The 20195-nt window shown below is 31.3% G+C and overlaps 1 protein-coding gene across 3 annotated transcripts in view; it reads right to left on the bottom strand.

Annotated features, from left to right (window-relative positions):
- The window catches only part of LOC126889774 (ATP-binding cassette sub-family C member 4-like), a 77440-nt gene that overhangs the window by 43841 nt on the left and 13404 nt on the right, over positions 1–20195 (bottom strand). For all 3 annotated transcript variants that reach the window (XM_050658362.1, XM_050658361.1, XM_050658363.1), the window contains exons 2-4: positions 13796–13973; positions 11212–11322; positions 5564–5701 (exon numbers count right to left, since the gene is read on the bottom strand). In XM_050658362.1, coding sequence (XP_050514319.1) covers positions 5564–5701; positions 11212–11322; positions 13796–13869 — 323 coding nt within the window. In that variant the 5' untranslated portion in view covers positions 13870–13973. The remainder of the gene's footprint in view (positions 1–5563; positions 5702–11211; positions 11323–13795; positions 13974–20195) is intronic.

Genomic DNA, 20195 nt, shown 5'->3' with positions numbered 1-20195 from the left:
TTTTGTTAATTAAATTTGTCAATGATCGATTGTAAATAAACGAAAAAAAAACGGGTTTTTCTATCTTTGCTAAAATTTAAAAGATTAGAATATAGAAATATCTGAAAATAAACATGGGATTGGTTTGAATTGCCTTCCTTCGTTCCATCATTTTTATCTTCTCGCTTCTCTCCTGCCGAAATAATTCCTAGCCAGTATACTTTAAAACGAAAAAAAAAACGATAGACTACCCCAGCTAATTGAAATAACATTCGAAAATAATATCTCAACCAACTAAGATATTCGTCTTGTCCTAATTTTAGATATGAACTATGAAAATTCAGAATGGAAGCAAACAAAACAACCCGTGTTGAGCTGCCGCCCCCCCCCCCACTTGCAAAAATTAAAAAACAAATAGCCCTGATTTATGAGCCATTTATGAGCTCTCATATTCCGCAAACTAAAAATTTTGAGCTCGTTCCACTGAGCAGGAATTTAATACCCTAGTGGGGGGGGGGCTGAGTCAGCCCCCCCCACTACTTAAAAATAGGAATATTGAATCGGTTTTTGCGGCAGAATTACGAGCTATTTATGAGCTCTTGAAATTATATAGTTTCGATTTTTGAGCTCATCCCCTTCACCCCCAAACAACCCTTTAATTGATTAACTTAAGAGAAAGATGCTGAGAAAACTTAAAATATATCGTATTGCGGATATAATTCCTATAGATTATATACTCTAAGAATAAACTATTAAATCAAGGGCATTTCGATTATTGAGCTACAACCCCTTCGCAAGAAAACCACCCTATCTTCCCGGCTTAAGAAAAAGTTGTACTTAAAATGCGTTAAACTAATTATTTGGCGACTACATATCATTTAATAATTTATAAGCTTCCAAATTACGCGCATTTAGATCAGTAAATTGCAATTTATTTTGTATAGTGCAGTCACTGAAGGTAAAAATCAACGATTACCTTCAAGTTCGGTGAACCTTCATCGATTTTCACGAAAATTGGTCAGTGGTTAGAGGATACGTCAAGAAACAAAGGTGACATGGTACCACCTTGCGCCTTTACCCTGAGGGTGGATACCGCCCCTTCTCGGGGGTGAAAATTATTTTATAAAAAATAACTGCACAAATCAATAAAAGAACAAATTAAAAGCCAAATTTATTATATAAAGTTAATAAAATAAGTCAATACTTTTTAAGTTATTAAAGATCAAAGATTTTAATTATTTGTGAAAAAATGCATATTTTGAAGAGGTTTTTTGTAAATCACTGAAAAACTGTAAGTTTTTACAAAAAAGTTAATAGTAGTTTAATTCGTATAGCTTATATTCTAAGAATAAATTCTAAAATCACGCGCCTTTTGATTATTGAACTACAACCCCTTCGCAAGAAAACCATCCCATATTCCCGGCTTAAGAGAGGGTTGTACTTAAAATAATTTAAATTAATTATTTGTCGACTATATATTGTTTAATAATTTATGAGCTCGCAAAATATACGCATCTCAATTATTGAATTGCCATTTTCTTGCTATAGTGCAGTCACTGAAGGTAAAAATCAACTATGACCTTCGATTTCGGTAAATCTCCATTCATTTTCACGAAAATTGGTGAGCGGATTTTGATACTATCAACTTTTTCTGGATCTTATTTTTGATGGGTATTTCTAAGTACTTTGACAAGTATTTAGTACCTAAGTGTTATAAAATGCATCTTTTTCCCGTTATTTAAGCTTGAACCCTTAGATTTGAACAGTAGCGGAAAAAAATATACATTTAATTACCAATAACTTACTTTAAATTAACATTAAAGGTTTTTCAAGTAAGCAATTTATTATATCTTTTATTAGCTTCAATTTTAGTGATGAAAACTTTTTTGTAAAAACTTACAGTTTTTGAGCCATTTATGAAAAATCGCTCTAAAGCATGCATTTTCTTTCCAAAAATTAAAATATTTGATCTTTAATAACTCAAAAAGTATTGATTTATTTTAATCACATTATATAACAAATTTTGCTTACAATTTGTCCCTCTCTCGATTTGTGGGGTTATTTTTGATAAAGTAATCTTCACTCCCGAGAAGGGGTGACATATACCCCAGGCTAAAACCCCAAGTTGTTATTGCCAATTCGTGAAAATAAATGGAGATTTACCGAAATCGAAGGTAATAGTTGATTTTTACCTTCAGTGACTACACTATAGAAAGAAAATGGCAATTCAATAATTGAGATGCGTATATTTTGCAAGCTAATAAATTATTAAACGATATGTAGTCGCCAAATAATCAATTTAAATTATTTTAAGAACAACTCTCTCGTAAGCCGGGAATATGGGATGGTTTTCTTGCGAAGGGGTTGTAGTTCAATAATCAAAAGGCGCGTGATTTTAGAATTTATTCTTAGAATATAAGCTATACGAATTAAACTACTATTAACTTTTTTGTAAAAACTTACAGTTTTTCAGTGATTTACAAAAAACCTCTTCAAAATATGCATTTTTTCACAAATAATTAAAATCTTTGATCTTTAATAACTTAAAAAGTATTGACTTATTTTATTAACTTTATATAATAAATTTGGCTTTTAATTTGTTCTTTTATTGATTTGTGCAGTTATTTTTTATAAAATAATTTTCACCCCCGAGAAGGGGCGGTATCCACCCTCAGGGTAAAGGCGCAAGGTGGTACCATGTCACCTTTGTTTCTTGACGTATCCTCTAACCACTGACCAATTTTCGTGAAAATCGATGAAGGTTCACCGAACTTGAAGGTAATTGTTGATTTTTACCTTCAGTGACTGCACTATACAAAATAAATTGCAATTTACTGATCTAAATGCGCGTAATTTGGAAGCTTATAAATTATTAAATGATATGTAGTCGCCAAATAATTAGTTTAACGCATTTTAAGTACAACTTTCTCTTAAGCCGGGAAGATAGGGTGGTTTTCTTGCGAAGGGGTTGTAGCTCAATAATCGAAATGCCCTTGATTTATTAGTTTATTCTTAGAGTATATAAGCTATAGGAATTATATCCGCAATACGATATATTTTAAGTTTTCTCAGCATCTTTCTCTTAAGTTAAATCAATTAAAGGGTTGTTTGGGGGTGAAGGGGATGAGCTGAAAAATCGAAACTATATAATTTCAAGAGCTCATAAATAGCTCGTAATTCTGTCGCAAAAGCCGATTCAATATTCCTATTTTTAAGTAGTGGGGGGGGGGCTGAGTCAGCCCCCACTAGGGTATTAAATTCCTGCTCAGTGGAACGAGCTCAAAATTTTTAGTTTGCGGAATATGAGAGCTCATAAATAGCTCATAAATCAGGGCTATTTGTTTTTTAATTTTTGCAAGTGGGGGGGGGGGGGCAGCTCAACACGGGTAACAAAACAGTATTTTTAACCAATCATGTTTATTGTTCAATAAATATATAATAAAAATGTGACTTATGCATTTAACATTAACAAATATATTCAAATTCTTGCCAAAAACTAACAATCTTTAAATTATACTTATGGCGTTTGGTATCTGGTTCGCTGGTAAATTCTTGATGACGAATGGTACTGCTGTTGATTCTGCAACTGGCTCTGCTGGGGTTCTAAAGGCTGTATTCCACCAGGCCTACAGATTTTGGTCGTTGCAGTCTAGATTTCATGTTCCTCGTTCTTGTATCGCCGGCGCCGGCGATTGAGGATTCTTGAAGCTCCCAGAGGGAGGACGATGATATTTATCTCAAAAACCCAAGAGAGATGATTGTTAAAATAGAAATGTTTTAAAGGCACAAGGGCAAAGTTTTCAACCTAATATAAACATTTATAATATTGAATAATAGTAAAAATATTAATAAAAGATTTTTAATTGAAAACTTATTGGTCCATTTCCTTGGTAACACCGCCATGGCTTCTAAAAATTGCAAGCCAGATGGATGCTGCAGTGAAGACAAGAGGGAATTCTAAAAAGTTGCAATTATACCATTTGCAATATAACAATAAAAATCGAAATATTTCTGCATTTCCTTAAAATACAATAACTACTGCCAAATGTCGAAGTGGACTGTTTTCTTTGGCCCACCTTGTATATTAAAAAACATGGTTTCAGTATTCAAAAAATGTCAATCTTATTATAAACTATACAATAGGTTTGTTCCAACTCGATACAAAACCGTTCTTGAACTGTTACGAGTATGGGCAGTAATGAAAAATGTGATACTGCGCATATTATTCGTTATTGCGCATGCGCATAAAGATTCAAGAACGGTTTTGTATCGAGTTGGAACAAACCTCATATTTTTTAAAGTCTATCAAAGTCAACTTTTCTAGCTTTTAAGTTGGCAAAAGTATTTATTGCTTCGGTGATATCTTTTTTACTTACTTTCCTATAGGTACTTATTAAAGCCAATTATTTTTGATCAATTTAAGTTTAGAAAAAGATCTTTCTCCTTCAGCTATTTATCTAAAAGTGTTAAATATATATCCTTAGACATGTAGAAATATTTAGGAAAACGGAGAGTAAATTATTTTAGAATGTACAGGGTGTTTGGTAGGTCGATGGAAATTTTTAAGGAATAATAGGGGACGCCATTTGCAACATTTTTTGCTAATAATGTATCGCTCAAACTGTTAAGGTTTCCGATATAAAGTTAAATTTGTCAATATTCGACAACCGTCTATTTCACGTTTCAAAATTATGTAGGCGTACTACCTTCCTGTTTTACGAATGGAATAAAAATGTAAACCTACAACACTGACTCTTTGCATACAATTTCCATCAGCTATCGTCATTCTCCGAACGCATAACAAACAAAAAACAATCTACCTGCTATGCTAACAAACAATCTACCTGCTATGAAGTGGTTTATTTTGAGCGATACATTATTAGCAAAAAATGTTGCAAATGGCGTCCCCTATTATCCCTTAAAAAATTTCCATCGACCTACCAAACACCCTGTATATAACTAAAAATATCGAGTGGAGTTGTGTCTATATTTTAAAAAAAATATTAGTAACAATTCTAACTCATGGAATAGATCTTCACCATCTACATATATCAGATCTATTTCTAAGCGTTAGTTTTTTTTGTTGTAAATTTAAACATTGTGTTGTTTTTTAAGTTTTCTTCGGAGTTTCTCCAAAACAATATAAGTACTTTCCATGAAAGAAAAATTATAATTATGTTCCCTCAACATTTCAAATCTTACAAGATGGTGATTCACTGTCACTCGACATTAAATATTGGTCAAAATAGTATACCTACGCGTCACCTTTTTGAAATTATTGTCGGAATAATCTAAATGGGTTTCATATTTCATTTCCATATCGTAGGTGTAGTAAGCATTAATAGCCTTTGTAAAAAATATCGAAAGTGCACTTGTATGTTTTTGTTATTTGTAGTTTTTTTAAGGACAAAAAGCGCAAGTTTGAGCCTAGCAAGTTTTCAGCTTGCGCCCCTTGGACTTGGCGCCCGGGTTAAGACACCCTGAGCATACCTTCCCCTGTCTTCCACAAAGTTTTCCGCATAAATCACAAAGTTATAGACCTTCCTAGAGAAAAATAAAATAGAGAACTTAAAGACGTACTTACTTAATAATTATAAATTGTACAAATATTGCAGCACCGGAAAGGATAAAAGATTTCCAAAATGTCCTAAATATTGCATTTTTTAAACTAGGTTTGTTTTTCTGCTTGTCAATATAACTTAAAATTTCTCGCTCCCAATTTCTATAAAAAATTAAAAAGAGATCAGAACAATTTTATTTTATCCTGGATCAGTTGCGTGTAAACGTAGGGTTCCTATATTTGTATCTGAATCTGAATGACCTGAATTTTAAACAAAGATCAAATACATGGCCGTCAAAAAAATACTTGACAATGAAAATGAAAATATGTTATGGTAGGGGAGCTCAAGCGGGGATTTTTGCAGTTGCTCGAGCGCGTCAAATTATTACGTGGGGAGAAATCTTGTACCCTGAACATGTACCTCTGCCATATATTGGCTCTTAATGCAGGGGAGTTCGTTAAGGGGGGCCGAAAAAAAATTTATCCTTAAAAAAACTCGAAATCGTCAGATTAAGATAAGGTAAGTACATGCAAAACAGTGTATATTTCAAAAATCTGACGATTTGAGCGGGGCGTGAGGAAATGGGTGAGCTCCAAAGTTTCACAAGAAAAAAGCGAATATTTTGCGAAATGAATGACAGATCGAAAAACGAAAATATATGTACTCCATATTTTTCAAAAATCTATCGAATGATACCAAACAAGACTTCCCACATAGGAGGGTGGGGGTAAATTTAATATTTTAAATACCAATCCTGCGATATTTCGCGAAATAAACATCAGATCGAAAAACTGAAAAATACACTCATTCAATATTTTTGAAAAATCTATCAAATGGCACCAAACACGTCCCCCACGGAGGTGGGGTGGGGGGTTACTTTAAAATCTTAAATGGGAGCCCCCATTTTTTATTGTAGATTTGGATTCCTTACTTAAAAATAAGTAATTTTTATTCGAGACATTTTCTCGAATTATGGATAGATGGCGCTATAATCTAAAAAACGATTGTTGGAAATAGAAAATTAAATCAAAAATGGACAAGTCCCCACTAAAATGGAAAAGGTTACTTAACTTTTTTTGGTTTTAGGACCTACTCTTTACAACCCAATAGGTCCCCAAAGCGCTCGAGTGACTGCATATTTAGCATACTTTGCTCCCCTACCATTAGAATTGTTTCATTAAATTTATACCTAATTATTAAAATGTATTGCATTAATGCACAAACTTGAATTTTCGACTTTATCGCAGGGAAAATGTTGAAAAATAGATTTTATTATGGTCAGTAAACAATATTTTAAAATTATTTTTAATTTTAAACATATTTTCTGTAAATTAATTTTCGATATTTTCAAAAATAGAGATACATATTCTTGAGCATGGAGCACATTTTTACACACTTCCTATAGTACGTTCTTTAACGGTAAAATATAGCAAAACCTCTAAGTTTTAAAGAACCGCTTGGATTGACATGAAATTTAGCATACACATAGCTAACAAGTCAAAGAAAAAAGTGATATTGTGCCGATGTGTGCTTTTGCCCTGGGGGTGACTTTCACCCCCTATGGGGGGTGAAAAAATATACTTATGTCCTAAATAAGTCCAGAAATCGATAAACTGATTAATTCTAAGCTACTTTTTTTCTATAGAGTTTTTTCACTAAGCCAATACTTCTCGAGTCATTTGCGAGTGAACATGTTCATTTTTCAACAAAATAATCACGTTTTTAGACGGTTTTTCGGAAATAAATTGAAAAGTAAGCATTTTGTCGAAAAAGAATGTGTGTGTACTTTGTACGCACGTAAGAAGTTATACTTCTATTATATGATTATATGATTATAAACGAAATTAATATACTTTTTATTTATATTTTATTTAAATATTAAACTAATTTATACTTACTACTTCTCAAACATTTTTGTTAAAACAGTGCCAAAAATTAAAATAATAAAAGAATAAAACACACACAAACACATTAAAAATGCCACAAATGATTTCTGAACATTAATTGTCGGAAATTTTTTTAACTAAATACGTATTTTCTGAAAATAAAATTATATAATAAATATACTTACAATCATAAAATGTATAAAAAAAATAAAAAAATAAAAGTTTCTATTGGGATTCGAACCAACTTACCACGCGGCTGGTATTTGCGTTGTATTGGGGTTCACTCGCATTAAAAGCTTCGCCACAGAGACAGTTTGTGATTATGTGCGAAGATCGACTAACTAAACGGATTAAACTTTTGAAATTTTTAACTTATGTAAATCAAATTATTTTGATTTTGAATTGAAATGATTTAGAATTGAAAAAATACAACAAAACATAGAGTAAGAAAACAATATATTAGGTGAATATTGATAGAAATTTTGATGGCAATCAAATTATGTAAATAAAAGTATTACATACTACTTATGTATTTTGGTAGGTTCAAATAGGTAGGTATCGGAGCCCGTATAACGACTAATAAATTTCGCAATCACTTGTGGCTATGTTCAAATACCATAACAAAATTTGATCAACTATTTATAAAACACTTACCAGTGTAAGATTCTTTAGCTTTGAATAAGCGAGATCTGCGGCACTCATACTAGTCACAGTTTGATGGGCTTTCACATTGGCATGCAACAATCATCTCTTCTATGAAAATAAGTCCAAAAATATAATATGAAAACTATTTAAAAAGGCAGTATAACCATTAACTAACTTTTTGTTTGCTGTTTCTCTTCCTACAAATTTTAAAACGCAACAACCATACATTATAACCAAACCACAGTGCCACAGCTGTGCCACAGCTGTCATATTGGATAATTTTTGTCATGTCATTTGAACATCCAATCAGAACAAAGTTATAATGCGCATGCGCCCGGTCGCTAGGTTTTACCATATAAAAATTCACCGTCATTACGCCCGTAAAGAAGTATAACTTCAAAAACATTTATAGCAAAAATATATCCTGTAAAAAAGTGAAAAAAAAATGATGTATATATTAGCTCTCTGTGCCTAGTAGAACCAGAGTTACAGCTAATAAAAAATAGGCTCATATTCGTCAAATTCCAAATCGAATATTTTAATGTGACATAACCAAAAAATGAAGCACTTTTTGGGGAAAACTCATTACAACTTTCTTAAAGTGTTTAAAAAAGCTTTATTTTTGTTTTATAAAAAACATTTCTAACATCAAAAGTAAACAAGTTACGCTCAAAATAAAGTTGGTTCCTTTTTTATGTAAAAAAATCGTGAAAATCACCCCCTAATTAGCACTTCACAAGTTTCTTTATTAATGTATCTATTGTTTATATGATCTGTAAGTTTCATCGGTTCAATGTCCTTATTTTTCAAAGGGCTGTAGTTAAAAGAGCTTGAACGATTCTCTTATCACGAGTGTATGCAAAATGAAAAGCACCAAATCTTAACCAATTTTTGTCTTACAGAAAAACAAAAAATACAAAATATGTATTCAGAAAAGCAAAGCGACTTTTTGAAGTTTTACTTCTTTAGGCGCGATTGAGAGTAAAATTTCATAATACTGCGCGCATGCGCACATATACAGTATGGCGTTTAGTTGCTAAATTTTTCTAGTTATGTATAAATATATCAGTATAAATATATATATCAGTGCATCAGTGCAAGAAAAGGCGTGAAAAGAATATATTAGTGTTTTTAGTAAATATATTTATTATAATTTTTGTGTCTTTGGATTTGTCTTCCTCAGGAGTAAGATGATTATTATTAAAACATTTTATTGTATATTTATTATACTTCACCTTCCACTCTGTTTGTTACCGTGAATTGTCATTAGGTACGTCCGAACCAATACAGACACAGTCCTCGTAGCGTATTTGGTATAGAATTCGGCCAGAGATCAAGAGGTCTTGAGTTCGAGTCCGGAGCAATTCTATACTTTTCTTTTTATTTTTTTGAAAGCGGTAAGCACAAAATTAGTTTGGTTTTTAAAAAATTAAAACAAACTGTTTAAAGTATATTTATTTATAAGAAATCATATAATAGAAGTTTAACTTCTTACGTGCGTACAAAGTACACACACATTCTTTTTTTTTATTGTGTGATATTTTTGGTATCTCTAACAAATTTTAAGTTATTTAAAAAAAGCATTTTTTCAAAATTAAAAATTTTACTTTAAAACCAATTTTTTTCAATAATAAGTACTTTGAATCCATGAAACTTATAGATCATATAAACACAACATAATTAAAGCTAATTGTGAAGCGGCAATGAATAATTTCATTTAAGTGGCTAATTAGGGGTTGATCTTCCCGAGTTTTTGTGCAAAAACAAAAGGGACCAACTTTATTTTGAGCGTAACTTGCTTACATTTGATGCTAGAAACTTTTTTTATAAAAACAAAAATAAAGTTTTTTTAAAACACTTTAAGAAGTTCTAATGAGTATTCCCCAAAAAGTGCTTAGTTATTTGGATATTTCCCATTGAAATATTCCATTTGGAATTTAGCGAACATGAACCTATTTTTCATTATCTATAACTCTGGTTCTACTATGTGTAGAGACCTCATGCGTACACCATTTTTTGTACTTTTTTACAGGCTATATTTTGGCTAAGAATGATTTTTCGATAAATTACTTACTTTTTGAATTATTTGCGAAAACTGTCTAACAGCGTGGTTATTTTGTTGAAAAATTGACATATTCACTCGCCAATAACTCAAAAAATATTGACTTGGTGAAAAAACTCTATGGAACAAAAGTTGCTTAAAATTTGTCAATTTATCCATTTCAGGACTTATTTTGGACATATATTTTTTCATCCCCAAGAGGGGGTGAAACTGTGAAACTCACCCCCAGGACAAAAGCACACATCGGCACAACATCACTTTTTTTCGTTACCATGGGTATGCCAAATTTCATGTCAATCCAAGCGGTTCTTTAAAATTTACAGCAAAAACCGTGAAAGAATGTACTACTATACAACTAATAAAATTTGATATTTGATGGGATATTGTAAATATCTCTTTCTTAGGGCCGGTTGTTCGAACGCTCATCAAGAAGTTGATTATAATTAAGTCCTCTTAACAACCATCAAATAACAACACCCCTCATTCGTACGTCAATCAGTTGATTGTAATCAATTGTGTTAATTATCATTATGCTTATTAACATAATTAATTGATTAATTAATTATTAATTAACATAACAATTAATAACATAATTGATTAATAAATCTCATAATTGTAATCAATTATGTTTTCAGCAACCCAAATAAAGTTGACATAGACAGTTTATGACAGTAATTAAATATTTGATAATGATCATTTGATATTCCATTTTTGATTAGCGTTCGAACAACCGGCCCTTAGACTTCTACAAATATTTCAAAATAAAAAGTAGGCAAATCAATCCAGTGCTTCTCGAGTTATACAATAAAATAGATATAAAAAAATAAGAGTCAGAAAAAAATGGAGGGTATCAGATAAAATTGGAGGGTACCAGAAAAAATTGAGGGAATCAGAAAAAAATGGAGATTGTCAGAAAAAATTGGAAGGAGATACGATAAAATAGGAGGATGTCACAAAAAATTGAGTGCAGTGACTATAGAAGGCAATTGATTGTATTCCCGTCGCATGGCGACGGTCAAAATCACTAATAAAGTAATAATTGGCCAAGTTGACCATACAATGTGACATTGATACTTACTCTTGTAATTCATCCCCTAATGGTCCTGATTGATCTGCTTGTGTGGTATTATATACATCTTTCATCCCAATATCATTTTGATATCCATACTTCAAAAAAGGCAGAATCCACCTAAAAACAAATAAATTGTTTTTATTAGATTTAACGATTTTTTAAATAACGAATTTCATAACATATCTGCACCATATAACTTTTCTTTGACATGTTTTCTATACGTATTTCAAATTTCATGTCAATCAACGAGGTTCTTTAAAGTTGTGAGCAATAACCATGAAGGAATGGACTATAAGCCTTAATAAAATTAATTAAAGAAAAAATTTGAAAAAATCAATTAAGTAAAGGTATTTTTAGTGCGGCAGATTCGTGCAAATATTATAAGAATTGTGCATTTAATGATAGAAGCATATAATTTGGACCACATATACCACACATTATATAAAGGTTCAAATTTAGATACGAGGCCATCTCAGATTTTGCCTTTTACAAAAATGGCGGGCATTCAAAATGGCGACTATACATATGTAACTAATAGCACGACAACTTTTGAACGAAAAGTCCGATTTCAACTAAATTTCGTATATAAAATATTTGATGTATAAAATAGAGCTCTTGAACCGAAAGAATCGGTTCACCACAAGTTGTGTTTTTCTTGATTTTTTATGAAAAAATATGTTATTTATTTTTTCAATTCTTTCACCCTGTATATATTAATTTTTCAAAAAGGTAAAACCGGTGTTGAAAAAATGCGTAAAAATATTTTTTAAGAAATATTTCGAACTCTTTAGTTATATTAATTACCATTTACTAAATGCATAACGTATATTCACATGTAGGTACCTATGTGCGGCAGATTCGTGCAAATAATAATATAAGAATTATTGTGCATTTAATTGTAGAAGCATATATAGCACACATACTACACATACGAAGACTCAAATTTAAATATAAGGCCATCAGATTTTGTCTTTTACAAAAATGGCGGGCATTCAAAATGCCGCCCATAGGTACATGTGAACATACATTATGCATTTAGTAAATGGTAATTAACATAACTAAAAAGTTCAAAATATTTCCTAAAAAATATTTTTACATTCTTTTCAATGGCGGTATTACCTTTTTGAAAAATAAGTATATACAGGGTGAGAGAATTGAAAAAGGAACAACATATTTTTACATAAAAAGCAGTAAAAACACAACTTCTCGTTAACCGATTCTTTCGGTTCAAGACCTGGATCTTATTTATCCAAAAAAGAACCTTGGTGCCAAATTTGGCTGAAATCAGACTTTTGGTTCATTAGTCATATATGTATAGTCGCCATTTTGAATGCCCGCCATTTTTGTAAAAGGAACAAAAACTGAGATGGCCTCATATCTAAATCTGAACCTTTATAATTGTAGTATATGTGGTCCAAATTATATGCTTCTACCATTAAATGCACAATAATAATTATAATATTTGCACGAATCTGCCGCACATAGGTACATGTGAAGATACGTTATGCATTTATTACATGGTCATTAACATAACTAAAAAGTTAAAAATATATCCTAAAAAATATTTTTACGCTCTTTTTAATAGCGGTATTAACTTTTTGAAAAATTAATACATGCAGGGTGAAAGAATTGAAAAAAAAAACAATATATTTTTACATATTGCGGTTACGTGGAAGAGCGCTTCTTAGCTGGTGTTTCTAGGAACATCATCTAAGAGCGAACGTCGCCTTTTGCTTTATTATAATTATTACTGTTTGTCTAGTTTGTATTTTTTTTTTGAAAAAAAAGCAATAAAGTCATTATTATTATTATTATTATTATTATTATTATTAACACCAGGAAGAACACAACTTTTGGAAAACCGATTCATCCTGTTTAAGATCCTGATCTTATACATAAAAAAGAACCTATATTCTAAATTTGGTTGAAATCTGACGTCTCGTTCAAAAGTTATCGTGCTATTAGTCACATATGTATAGCCGCCATTTTGAATGCCCGCCATTTTTGTAAAAGGCAAAATCTGAGATGGCCTCATATCTAAATTTGAACCTTTATATGTGTTGTATATGTAGTCCAAATTATATACTTCTATCATTAAATTCACAATTGTTTCACATATCGGCTGCACTATTTGCCAGTGGTGAATAAAGCCACTAGTTTTTTCTATATAAAAAAACAAAAATTTCCAGTTTTTTTGTTCATTTTTGTTGTAGTTACTAGTTACACTAATTTATTACAAAAAACACGTTTTTAAAAATGTTTTTCTCATTATTACTTGTCATTTAAAAATATGGGTTAATACAAACTCATTTCCTTCGCTTAAAATTTAATGGTATATAAGTACCAGTGGTACACAAAAAACTGTTTTTTTTTCATTTTTGTTGTAGTTACATACCCTAATTTATTGCCAAAAACACTTTCTTGATAATATTTTTCTCATTATTAGAGTTACCGGGGTTATAACCCTATACTCACTTCTTTCACTTAAAATTATCCGAAAAGGACATAAAAAGTACTTTAACAACTAAACTTTTAAACATTTTAAACATTTTTAAAAAGATTTTAAACATTTAATCAGATATTTACTTACCAATAAAAAAGTACTGAAAACGGACTAGCACTCTCTTCCGGTGACACTTTTACATGCTTCTTAGTCGAATCCATTTTCTACTTTAGGTACTTCAACAATCCCAAGTGCCTAACAATTTATTTTTTATGAATATTCCGTACATTCCATTAGAATATCCTAAACATCCTATAGATGGACCCTAAAAACGAAACGAAAATGCACATATTTCACTATACTCGGCGTATCACATATAAGAAGATTAAACCTGTATCGTTAGTGACTTTCACTGAAAATTACAATTCCGCCTTAAACCGCTTTTACATTGACTATATTTTATTAGTATTAAATGAATATATCGACCAATGTGAAATACAAACAAGGTGGATCTCAAGATTGCATTATCCATAATACTTATACTTCATTAATTTAAAACACTACTCTTATCACTTATTAATGGCTGTTTATTAATATTTTTTAATTACAATGTTAAAATGTCATTAGATTCTAAATGTTGCGATAGTCGCTACAGTGTGTCTACAAAATGCATTTAGCAGTGGCGGTTGGTCAGAGGAGGCAAGGGAGGCTTAGCCTCCCCATAAATTTTTTACACGTGCTACACTGTTTTGTTTACTTTGCTATTTTGCTTCGCGTTAGAGATATCGGAAAAAGTTATTCGAACAAGTTATTCCAAATAATATTCTAACCCCACATACCAAATTTCATCACAAAATTCGCACTTTTAGTTTTTTCATTATTTGTAGTCAGGATCCTAAAATCGCAGAGGAGGCTGCTGGCCGGAAAATCTCACTTGCTAATGCTCCGCGCAGCACAGCAGCGTTTAAGCATGGTAGTTTAGGGAGACCCGGTCTCCTTTTAGAGCTGCATATCGCTTAAGAGGATCGGTACGTATTTTCGGCTGCAATGCTATTCAAATGGGGATTCATTTTTTTTTCGAATGCTGAGAAAACTTATAAGTATTTTTAAAAAATTTAAACGCAGAATGAAAGATTACGTTATTAGCGAGGGCCGAAAGTCCCTGAGAACTTCTATAATGTTTATTTTAATAAGTTACAGGGGTGAAAAACTAAGAGAAAATGTAGTGTAATTTTTAATTTTAAATATCTCATTCGAAAGAAACTTCTTGTATATTCTAAGGGACTTTCGGCCCTCGATAATAATTTAGTCTTTCATTTTGTGTTTAAATTTTTTAAAAATATTTATTAGTTTTTTCAGGATTCGAAAAAAATAGACACCATGTCCGTGGAAATCGAACATTCGCTATCTTTGCCATACAACGCACTCATTCGAATATAATGTTATGACAAGACTCAAGACAGTGACAAGTAGAGATGTGTCCGACCCGCTATTTTGATATAGCAGTTCATTCTGCTACTGCTTTTTAACGCTTTTACGATGAAAATCAAATCAATCAAAGAGTTGTTTATTAAATAGTATTGATAGTGTATTTGAAAAATAATAATTGATTTAAGGCGTACCATTAATAAAAATTATTTATTGTTTATATATTATTTATGGAAAATCCAAGTATTTCGAGTCATTAAAGTTCAAATAAAAGTATTATTTTATAAGAGTTTGTTCCGATAACCGTAAATAGGTACGAGTTTAGCTATAAAGTAAAGTGCCCATGGTGGCATAAAATGGAGTAAATGCTAATGCTTCAAGTACGTACTACATTTTTGAAGATTTCACTAAACTTAAAAAGCATTTGCTTTTCTCCGTAGTATTTGCTACTATTTACCAGCCTACATAGAAGAATGTACTACGCCTTTGAAGTATGTGCTTGTTTAGTAGTAGGTATTTTGCTTCAGTTTAAGTCAAGTTGGTGGGTGGACGTCTTCGGCGTAGGTATTTTTTTATTACAATATGGCAGCATTTATGAATGTGTGTCATAGAAAAATTTACAAACTAAGAAGAAGATTCCTAATTTTTGGGATCATTCTTTTATCAAATAAAATTTAATAATTGTGAAGAAGATTAACAATAAATAATAATTGTTCATTTTTATCCTCGCGTAACTCTTTTGTCGCTTCGGATCTGAGTCACTCATTTTTACTCATGTACAATTCTAATAATTTGGTACGTAAAAATGTGAATTCACAAATCACAAGCACATGGAAAACTAATTCCATCACGATTGGTGTAATGCAGACACGGCTGGCGTAACGCTTTGTAGTAGATACTTCTGGTCAGTAGTAGGTACTTCTGTTGTGTAGTAATAAATAGTTTACTCCTTTAAACGAGAATAAAATTTAATGCGAAAATTATTGGTTTACCGATAGATTTTATAGATCATATTTTCACTATAAATTTAAAATTAATTTGAAAAATACAAAAGTAATTAATTTGATTTATGTAAAAAAGTACTTACTTCAATTGAGCTAACCATCTATTTCTTGGCTTTTCAATAACACATTTCTTATAACAACGTCCCATATTTTAATTTGCGCAAATAAAGAAATAAATAAAGTCTTTATAAATTAATTGAGCAATACCTACTACATTTATACAACGCAGTTCTTCACATGTTCAAACCTTATCTATATACTAAGCTTTCCATGGTAACAGGACATTATTAAAATAACTTTACAACTTTTTTTCTTTTTCGACTATTTGTATAGTATATAAATAATGGTAACCACTGAATACATAATTAGTGAAAAAATAATCCTATCATTTATACAAGTAAAGGTTATCCAAGAACATTCAAAAACTGAACGAAACCGAAATAGCCGTCTCTACCTTTCTAATGACAATGTCACTGTCAACCTAATGTTTACATCTGCAGTTTCCATACCAGTGAGAATTTTACTACACGTAATTTGCCGTGTAAAGACAGAAAAAGTAGGGATAGCCGTAAAATATTTGCGAATTATGTACCCATAGCCTTAACGCACACGCTGCCCGGAGATTGGGCAAGGGCGGCTAATCGGCCAGCAGCCTCCTCTGCGATTTTAGGATCCTGACTACAAATAATGAAAAAACTAAAAGTGCGAATTTTGTGATGAAATTTGGTATGTGGGATTAGAATAATATTTGGAACAACTTGTTCAAATAATTTTTTCCGATATCTGTAATGCAAAGCAAAATATCGGTAATTCACCGTGTTTTTGGATTCGCAGTAGGCCACTTTTAGAATTAAAAAAATTCAGTTGTGTATCTTAAAAAATGTGAACCTTCAACCTGAATGGACTGCAAAACTTCAAATCTGTATTTATTTTGATATGCATATCTACTTACAGAGATAGAAGAATTGTTAACAAATAAACGACACAAACTTTGGTAATACACTTTTACAATTAGACTAACTATTTTTAAAATGATATGATATTATGAAATTGTGAATTATGATGATATTATTATAAAATGTAAATAATTAATGGTCAAAAAAATGGGGCCTTAAATTAGATTTTTTTGGCGGATTTGTCTAGATATTTTTTAGTTAGGTATAGCCTCCCCTATTGTAAAAATCACGAGCCGCCACTCGCATTTAGATTCTTTCTTCAGTCTTGACCACCTGGGAGAAGCGTAGTCTTACTCGTAGTTTTACTTGGTATTAGGGTGAAACTTCAAAGGCGGCATTAGAGTGGGATCAAGTAAAATAGGTAAACCGCGGAGTCGACGTTGGCAAACCGCCTGCATATAAACAAACCCTTAGCTTGTTTATAAATATGCAGGCTTTGTTTTGTTGAAGGCAAAAAATGCTTTTGCCAAAGTGCATCTCAAAGTGTTCACAAAAAACATTCACAACTAGGAAAATAATCATGGAAATGAGTTCAATTTTCATACTCTAGGGTTTTTTGAGGTTGCTAAACAGGAATACCGGGTCGACGAAGGGCGAAGCTATATGATGTAACTGGTGTTTTTAAGGAAATTTGTTATGAACTTAGTTGAAATTTATTATCTCGGGGTTTTTGAGGTTGCTGAATACAAATATTACATCGAAGATGCTGTTCGAGTACTCAGACTCAGCTGTAAAGGTAGTCAGTCAGATATAATTGATAAAGATAAAACTCAACATATATTGGTCAGACGCATTAGTATTTACGTTACGAATTATTGAACATAAAAAAGTATAAGAAACAATAAACCAAACACTATAGCGTTAATACACTAAACATACCGATACACACCTAGTAGGCAAGCAGCTTAAGGTAGTCCTATATTATTAGATCGATCACAATTAACTTACTGCAACACTAACATGAATTTTATTAAAACAATTAACTAACACTTCAATACAAACATAAACTGTTATACCCGGAACGAAAAATTTAGGTAAATGTGATAGAAAACTAAAGTGGGTATGTACTTCGTGTGGGTGTGCACGCATATTATGTTTAGTAGAATGGAACCTACATTTAATCCTAATCAATTCAACAATTAAATTAAATAAATCTTTTGATGCACGTCATTAAAATTTTGGGATCGGCGCTTTTTAGAAGATATTTTGCAACCGGTTTTTTTATTTTGGTATGCTAAATGTGCAGTCACTCGAGCGCTTTGGGGACCTATTGAGTTGTAGGTCCTAAAACCAAACAAAGTTAAGTAAACTTTTCCGTTTTAGTGGGGACTTCCCATTTTTAATTTAATTTTCCATTTCCAACAATCGTTTTTTCCGATTATAGATTCCATCTATCATCTATCCATAATTTGAAAAAATGTTTCGAATAAAAGCTGCTTATTTACCAAATCTGGAATAAAAATTTTTAAAGTAAGCCCCACCCTACCTCCGTGGGGGATCGTGTTTGGTACCACTCGATAGATTTTTCAAAAATATTGATTAAGTGTATTTTGCAGTTTTTCGATCTAATGTTTATTTTGCGAAATATCGCGGAATTTGTATTTAAAATTTTAAATTTACCCCCCACCCCTCTTCGTGGGGGGTCATGTTTGGTATAATTCGATAGATTTTTGAAAAATATTGAACACGTATTTTTTAGTTTTTCGATCTAACGTTCATTTCGCGAATTATTCGCTTTTTTGTGAAACTTTTTAACTCGCCCATTTCCTTGCTCAAATCGTCAGATTTTTGAAATATACACTGTTTTGCATGTCCTTAACTTACCTTATCTTAATCTGACAATTTCGAGTTTTTTTAAGGATACATTTTTTTCGGGCCCCCTTAACGAACTCCCCTGTATTAAGAGCCAATATATGGTAGAGGTACATCTGCAGGGCACCAGGTTTCTCCCCATATGATAATCTGAGGCGTTCGAGTAACTGCAAAAATAAAAATCTCCGCTTGGGCTCCCCTACTATTATTAGTTTATGAGGTAGTCAGTCCTACGCAATTATTTCAAGCTTCGAAAAAAGTTGGTCTTAGGATTTTTTGTGTGTTTTATTTTATTTAAAAAACAAACAATTTTTTTTAATAGGAGGAATTTTTCCTGTATTTCTAACTCTAAATATTATGTACATAACAAACTAACATACTTACATACTATCTAATAAATACACTGTTTTGGTTGTAAATATTTTTTTGTAAATGTTTATTTTTTTTATTATATTTTTAATTTGTTTTTTTATATTTTTTTAGTATTATTATTTTTAATTGTTTTTTTACTACTGTAGTAGTAGTAAACCCGACTCAATATCTGTTAGGTTTACATCTTCTTAGTTTTTTTCTCTTTTTTTGAAGTTATACTTCTTTACGCGCGATATGAGGGTAAATTTTTATATGTTAAAACCTACGATCCCGGCGCATGCGCATTATAACTTTGTTCTGATTGGATGGTTAAATGACATGTCAAAGATTATCCAATATGGCAGCTGTAGCGCAGCTGTGGTTTGGACGGTTGACGGTTTGGTTATGTATGGTTGTTGCGTTTTAAAATTTGTGGTAAGAGAAACAACAAAGGTTAGTTAATAGTTATACTGCCTTTTTAAATAGTTTTCATATTATATTTTTGAAGTTATACTTCAAAATGTTTTAATTTATGTATGTATCAGTCCAGAAAAGGTGTGGAAAGAATATATTAGTGTTTTTAAATATATTTTTCTACAAACGTGTTAAAAATGCAATTTTTAGGACTCCATAGGAGCGTTAAAAATGCTACTTTTAGGCACTAGTGCTTTAAAATTTTTAAGGCACTGCAGTTAAAAGTGAATTGTCAAATTGTGAAACGTCAAAATATTTATATTTCATTTATTAACATTAATATTAATAATACAACTTGCGCAATTTGAAAAAGGTGGTTTAAAAGGTTTTTTATTATAATTTTGTGTCTTTGGATTTGTCTTCCTTGGGCGTAAAATAATAAAACATCTATTTTTATATTTCACTTGTCACCGTGATGTATAATTATGTATATCTGAAAGGTAACTGGCATGCGGCTTGATGGCCTTGTTGGTAGAGCATTGGACCAGAGATAAAAAAATCGCGAGATTGCGGGTTCAAATC

This window comes from Diabrotica virgifera, chromosome 8, assembly GCF_917563875.1.
Source record: "Diabrotica virgifera virgifera chromosome 8, PGI_DIABVI_V3a".
NCBI classification, from domain to species: domain Eukaryota; kingdom Metazoa; phylum Arthropoda; class Insecta; order Coleoptera; family Chrysomelidae; genus Diabrotica; species Diabrotica virgifera.
The sequence above is the reverse complement of the archived record's forward strand: the minus strand, read 5'-3'. Positions and strand labels throughout refer to the sequence as shown.